At 38.6% G+C, this 6,975-nt stretch overlaps 1 protein-coding gene across 1 annotated transcript; it reads left to right on the forward strand.

Moving 5' to 3' along the window:
- On the forward strand, positions 799–1,719 carry LOC107621132 (serine/threonine-protein phosphatase 7 long form homolog). The gene is made up of 2 exons (XM_016323169.1): positions 799–870; positions 1,318–1,719. Exons 1-2 carry the CDS (start codon positions 799–801, stop codon positions 1,717–1,719), a joined length of 474 nt encoding a protein of 157 aa, XP_016178655.1.

The raw sequence follows: 6,975 nt of genomic DNA on the forward strand, positions 1-6,975 counted from the left end.
TCATACCATAAAAAGTCTAATGTATACTCTATGTCCAGAAATGATCGTGAGTAGGGCTAACTCAAATCAAAAGGCTAACTCATGAGATAAGTAATGTTTTGTGCTTATAAATTTTTTAAAAATCTAAAGTAAAAAAGATGTGAGATTTGTAATAAATTAAGTTAAAATTAGAATAGATAAAATCAATTAGCTTAGAGCTGTAATTTGGCTCTAGCTAGCATTAGAGTTGTTAATCCGTAGAATAATTAGTTATTTTGTTAGCATATGTGTAATATAAAGGGTAAAATGCATATTTAAACCAAAGTGAAACTAAAATTACATAATTCATTTAAAATGAAAAATGTTACATAAATCTTCTAAGTGGACGTTTTTATGTAAACCGAATGAAATTTATTTGAATTATAAAATCTAACACTAATTTGAATTAGTGCAATTCGAATTACTAGAGAAATTGCAAATCGAAGGAGAGCAATTCGAATTATGCATGGACGAAATCTTGCACTAATTCGAATCACACCAATTCGAATTACATTCAGTTTTGAGCACATGGTAATTCGAAACAAGCTGTTTCGATTTGCCCATAGTAACTAATTCGAAGTGGGTTGATTCGAATTACCACTAAGGAGCAGTCCAAGGTAATTTGAATTGGACTCATTCGAATTACCAATGCTTACCCTATAAATATAGTTCGAGTTGAGCTCATTCGAACTACAATTTCAAACCACTATCCTACTAAATCCCAGAGAAAACACTATTCTAAAACTCCAAGGTAGCGTTCAACATTCGGATATTCCACTGATGGGGGATAACCCGGACCAACTTTATCGTTTGGATGGAGTCACTCATATAGCTGGTGTCATCAATGAAGAGGTTAGTGCGCACATTTTTTTCGAAAATATTTCATGTGTTATTTTTTTTGTTTCTTATAACGCTAGTCATTATTTAGAATTGTTAAGTTAGATAGAGTTGTTGTATTAGTGATTTATTAGTTTCTAGAGATTCAACGAAGTAATTTTTAATTTGGATAGTGATTACAAATAAATAAAAGAGTATGAGTAGTAAAGATAGTGGGGGGTGCAACTTATTTAGAGTCAGTTTTTTGTGTTAACATTAAACTTAGTCGTTAAAGAAATTTTTTTTATTAATGTTATACTATTTTTTATTACACCCAGCTTGATGCATATATGATGTATTTGAACGCGTAACATTATTTGGTTACGTACAAGTTGAATTCTTTGGATTAAGATATGCATTAGTTGATAATATTGTATAAATATGTTCCGAGATGAGAAATAATCTGATACGTTTTTTATGCAGCCCTATCGATGTATCATGAGCATGCGACGGCAGCAGGGTATGCGCCTAGACGAGAGGATTGTTCTGTACTTGCAAATAGCCCGTTTATACCATCTTGCGAGGCTGAACGAGATTTGGTTTAGGTTGAATGAGCCAATTGTTAGTGCGTTCGTGGAGCGATGGCGTCAGGAGATGCACACGTTTCATATGTCGTTCAAAGAGTGCACGATTACACTGCAGGACGTGGCGTACCAGTTAGGGCTGCCGATCGATAGACATCATGTCAGTGGTTGCCTGACAGATTTTGAGACGTACATTGAGGGTGGTCGCCTAGCTTGGGCGTGGTTCGAGGAGCTGTTGGGTGTATTGCTTCCTGCGAACTGCATCCACAAGTTCGCAGTGAAATACAGTTGGTTCCCGTAGACATTCGGAGAGCTTCCTAATGGTGCAGATGAGGCCACTGTTAGGAGGTATGTCTGGTCCTATATGATGCTGTTGGAGACTCAACTATTTGGCGACAAGTCCGGTACTCGCATTCACTTTAGGTGGCTGTCATACATAGCCAGGATTGAGGACATGGGTGGGTACAGTTAGGGAGCAGCTGCTCTCTCATGGTTATACCGGTGCATGTGCCACGTGGCGAACAGACACATGGTGAAGTTAGCCAGACCATTATAGCTGCTTCAGTCATGGATTTTCTGGCGGTTCCCTGCCTGGATTCAGACCTGCTAGACATGATACGTTTGGCTGGCTTTTGGCCTCAAGGTACTATTCTATTCAAATGAGAAAATTTGTCACAATTATTTGGTGTTAGCTTTATTTAGTGATAACCTGGATTTGGGTTGCAGTTGGTCAGGTCACAACCCTACAGCGAGTGAAAAGGGACCTTGAGTTGCGAGTTGGAGGCTCAGGATAGATCTCTTACAGGCTGGGGATGTGAGTATTTCAACCACTCCATATAGTCAAAATCTCTCTTAGATTAGCAACACTGTATATTTAACGATGACGCATCATAACTATTTCTATTCAGTCTTGGCATATGCCGCATTCACCAGAAGCCTATGTGCATCCTTGCCCTTAAAAGTCAGGGCAAAATTTGTGGCCACATGTCGAATACAGAATGCACGGCATGCAGCAGGTGGTAGCCAACCTCCGTCGGGAGCCTCAAGTTCCGCCTTGATACCGTTGTGCCGATCTGATATCACCAGAATACCCGGCTGCGGAGTCACGTCCTGGCGGAGGTGGGATGTTGGAGCTCCCGTCTTGGGCAATCACAACAAGCAACGTACCCCTGTATTTGCCGTACAGGTGGGTCCCGTCAATACTGACCAACGGCTTGCAATGTCGGATGGCCTCAATACACAGTGGAAATGTCCAAAAAAGTCGGTGAAAATAGGCTTGCGATTGGTCCACTTGCCCACCCACTCGCACAGGACTCGTCCGCAATATTACAACACTACCAGGCATTGTCATCTACACACCTAGGACCCATCATGGCAACTCATTGTATGACTCATCCCAATCTCCGTAAATCTGTGCCACGGCCTTCTGCTTAGCCAACCAAACCCTCCTATAAGTCGGTTTAAACCCGAAATGTGCCTCTGTCGCATTCAGCAGTACCTTGATACACATGGCTGCATTAGCTCTAACCGTTGGCAGTATGAAGGCCGAGATCACATGATAATCAAGACTCCTGTGATCGCTCGAGATCGATGTGGCCATACAAGTATGAGGCCCATTGTACCGTTTTACCTCCCAAATACCTCTACGCTGGCAGAGACTGAGCCTAATCAACCATATGCACCCATTGCCAAATTCTTTACACTTTCCAAAGTACTTGCGATAATCGGACTCCACCACTTTATATTGTACCCCGCATCGGATGCTATAGGTCTTCACACTTAACACGGCCTCCTCTTTGTCCTGAAACTGCTGACCAACCTGAAACTCTGCTATACCTCTGGTACCCTGTGTATCTCTGACACCAAATCCAACAGGTTCGCCAGTAATCCCCCGCTGTCTCATGGCATCTACGACAATGATGTCCGACTCCACATCATCATAAGTCATCATCATCCCGCAATACATCGTCTATACCATCCGGTGTCCCACTCTATAATGAAACTGGCGTCGTATCAATAATACCAACTTCTCTGTCACCACTGCAGTTGAGATCAGCTGCGAAGGACAGGGAGGCAACCACCATTGCCCGAAGTGCAATCACAGGCATGGATGAAGAGGCACCAACAGGCCTCGAACTAGAACAGGCTGCTGTTGCTGGAGCTTGGGGATTCCAGTTCGAACCACCTGAACTAGAGACCACATCTACAAGCTTGGCCAACAGCTCAAGTGTCCTAACCTTAGGAAACTGCCGACGACAATGGAACAGAACCTTCAAATCCTCGTCACTCCCTATGACAAACGAATCGTATTTCACATCATCTCGCAAAACTGAAATCAAAATGCAATAGAATAACTTCTCAACTTGTTTCACGCCTTGCAACCCCAGTTTTTGTACTATAGAATTCAGGAACTCAGCGAAACTCGTTGTAGGTTTTAGAAAAATACTGAGGGGATCCTTATCAGTAAACTTAATACCAGAGCGTGTTTTTTTCTTAATCGACCCTCTATAGTGCACCAACACTAAAAAACTCTCCTCACTAGCCATTGTGTTTCACTCTCATGGGAGAAATTTACATTCACGTCATATTTATATACGTTGGGGCCTAAATAAATCGAATTTACCTAGTTTGATTTACATATTCTTGGTAATTCGAATCAGTCAAATTCGAATTATATAAGGACATTTATAAGTGTAAATTGAAACAGGTTATTTCGAATTACTAGGGACGTCCTTGCATGCATAATTCGTAGTCAAATTCGATTTGTGTATATCACTATTAATTCGAATTTGCTTTATTCGAATTTGTGTTGGATTCTGCAATTCGAATGAAACTCATTCGATTTACATAAAAATATTCTTTTGAGAGATTCATATATTTTTTTTTTGGTTGATTAAGGTAATATTTACCTCCATTTGATTTAAATATGCATTTTACCCTAATATAAATACTCTTAGATAACAGTAACGCATAATATATATTCACTGTGATGATTAATCATGAATTAGATCACACACCTTTATCTAAATAATTCTCTTTACATGTTCTTCATTTTTTTTTCATAATTCTGCTGACTCTCTTTCTTCTTAATAATTTACAAGCTTGTTGGGATGCTAGTATACAAAACATTCATTTTTTTAAAAAAATATATCTAAATATAAAATAATTTTTATTTGTTAAAATATTTTTTTTTAAAAATAAAAAATAAGCATCTTTTCAAAAGCTAATCTACACTAACCCGTCACATCAATGTGTAAAATGTAAATAGTTTACAATTACGTTACAATAGTGGCATTAATCAATGGAACGAACGTACAATTCACTCAGTGATAGGTAGTTATTTTTTTTTAAATAAACAAATCCACGGTGAAATAATATATAATGATTAATGGACAATAATTTTGGAAGGAGGCTCGAGAACATGTTTGTGAATAGAGCAAGAAGGAGAAGAACATGTTTGAGGGTGGATTTGGAAATTCAGAAATTAATTAAACCCTTTCTCTTTCAGATTCTTTCCATTCAACCAAACAAAGCTTTAATTCGCTTGGTTCATGTAGATCTGTAGGTTCAAAAAACTCACTACAATTGGTGACAAATAAACACACATAGACTAATATCAAATAGATTTGTTATGACGGTTTTATTTTTTTATGCATTTTTTTTAACAATAAAGCAACTCCTTATTGCAATTGTTTAGGAGATTTTTTCCTCTTCTAACCAAATAACCATTCAGCCCCACATTTATTTAACCTTAGATCTAAAAGAAAAAAAGAGCACAGTTAAAAAAATGTTAAAAAGTTAAAATGGTCCACAAATTTTTTTTTTTTTTGTCAAATTGGTTTAATAAAAAGAATAAATGTCTCAAACTGGTTTATAAAAGATATAATCGTGACTAGGGGTGACAAATGGACCGAAACCTACCAGCCCAACCCGTGTAACCCACTAAAAAAGGCGGGCTAACCTGAAAATTTCAGACCGCCAAATTTAAAAAGCCCGCCTAACCCCCACCATCTAATCCGTGGATTTCGGCGAGACGGGCGGGCCAAGCAGTTTTTTTGTCAGGCTTTTTTTTTACAATTTTCTATGATGTTATTAATCTACAAGAGGATGAACATGATAATTGAAGATGTTTTAAGTTATATTTTAGATTATGTTTTATATTTGATTGATTATAAACTTGAATATGTTTAATTATATGTTTTGGATAATGTTTGTTTTGCTTTGGACAATGTTGATTTTATTATTTTGTTTCAAAAAACTTGGTTTATGATTATGTTTATTACATATTTATAATTATAAAGACTTTAATGTTTAAGAATTTAGAAATTATAATTTTTTTGTCTTTAAAAATTATAAATTTATTGAAATAACTATAAAATTATATATATTGTTTAATATTTAATGGCTTATTAAAAAAAAGAGATTTTAAGCCCACCAACCCGTCGGAGGCAGAGGAGAAATTCAGGACCGCCTCACTAGGAGGGATGGGGGGCCAATCTGCCAGATAACGAGCTTTTAGCTAGATGGAACGGGCTTTCCCATTTGTCACCCCTAATCGTGATTGAGTCACATCAGTTCTTAAGTAATAACAATTAAGAAAATGATTAATTTAAGGAGAATATTTACATGATGACAATTTCACGTAAAGATGACATTGTGAATTATTAAAAAGTTTAGTCAAATATATCAAACTATCTAATAACTCACAATGTTATTTTCATGTGAAGATGTTATCATAGGAATTAGGCATGGCAAAAATCCCCGGCAGGGCAGATACTTGCGGAGATTTACCCGTTAGGGAGCAGATATGGGGACGATTTTTTACCTGCGGGGACGGGAGACAAGTCCCCGTGTAATAAATGGGGCGGGAGCAGGGATAGAGATCCCCACCCCGTGGGAGCCCGTTAAATACCCGTATATATGAAAAGCCTAAACTACCCTTACTATATATATAACATTATTCAATAACCCTAGTCGTCACTCCTCATTCCCTAAATTGAAACTCTTCACTCTTCAAAGTTCATACTCTTCACCCTCAGCCTCTCCTCTCCTCTCCTCTGAGTCCTCTCACAAACGCATGCATGGTCACCATCGCTGAGCGCCACCTCCCAACCCCTCACCGCCACCTCCCACCCCCTCAGTCCTTCATCGCCACCTGTCGAGGTCACCGTCACGCTCACCACAGCAGGGAGTGCGTCTTCGCGTTCAGTTCATCTTCGTGTCGGAGCCTCGCCGCGTCTTTTCATCGTCTGCTACCTCCTACTCCTCACCGCCAAAATCCTTCCCTCTTACTCTCGAGGTTACTGATTACCGAGGTAGCAGCGTTGCGTTAGAGACTCTTCGCCATCTTCGTGTTTTGTCATCTTCGCATCAGGGCCTCTTCGCCATCAGAGCGTGTTCGTCGTCCAGCAAGAATGTCAACCTCTTCCTTGTCTTTGTGTCAGAGTCTCTTTAAAGTGATTTTGATTCTGTTAGTTCTAACTTATATTTCTAATTCTGATTATTGTGATTTTGATTATGTTCTTATTATTGGGGTATTGATTATGTTAATTATTTG

The sequence above is a fragment of the Arachis ipaensis genome, chromosome B10 (assembly GCF_000816755.2).
Source record: "Arachis ipaensis cultivar K30076 chromosome B10, Araip1.1, whole genome shotgun sequence".
Lineage (NCBI taxonomy): Eukaryota > Viridiplantae > Streptophyta > Magnoliopsida > Fabales > Fabaceae > Arachis > Arachis ipaensis.

What these genes read in the sequence shown, in the direction of transcription:
- LOC107621132 (XM_016323169.1), top strand. Translation starts at nt 799, where the DNA reads ATGGGGGATAACCCGGACCAACTTTATCGTTTGGATGGAGTCACTCAT. An exon ending in CTGGTGTCATCAATGAAGAG is followed by an intron (nt 871 to 1,317) that starts GTTAGTGCGCAC and finishes TTTTTTATGCAG; the next exon opens with CCCTATCGATGTATCATGAG.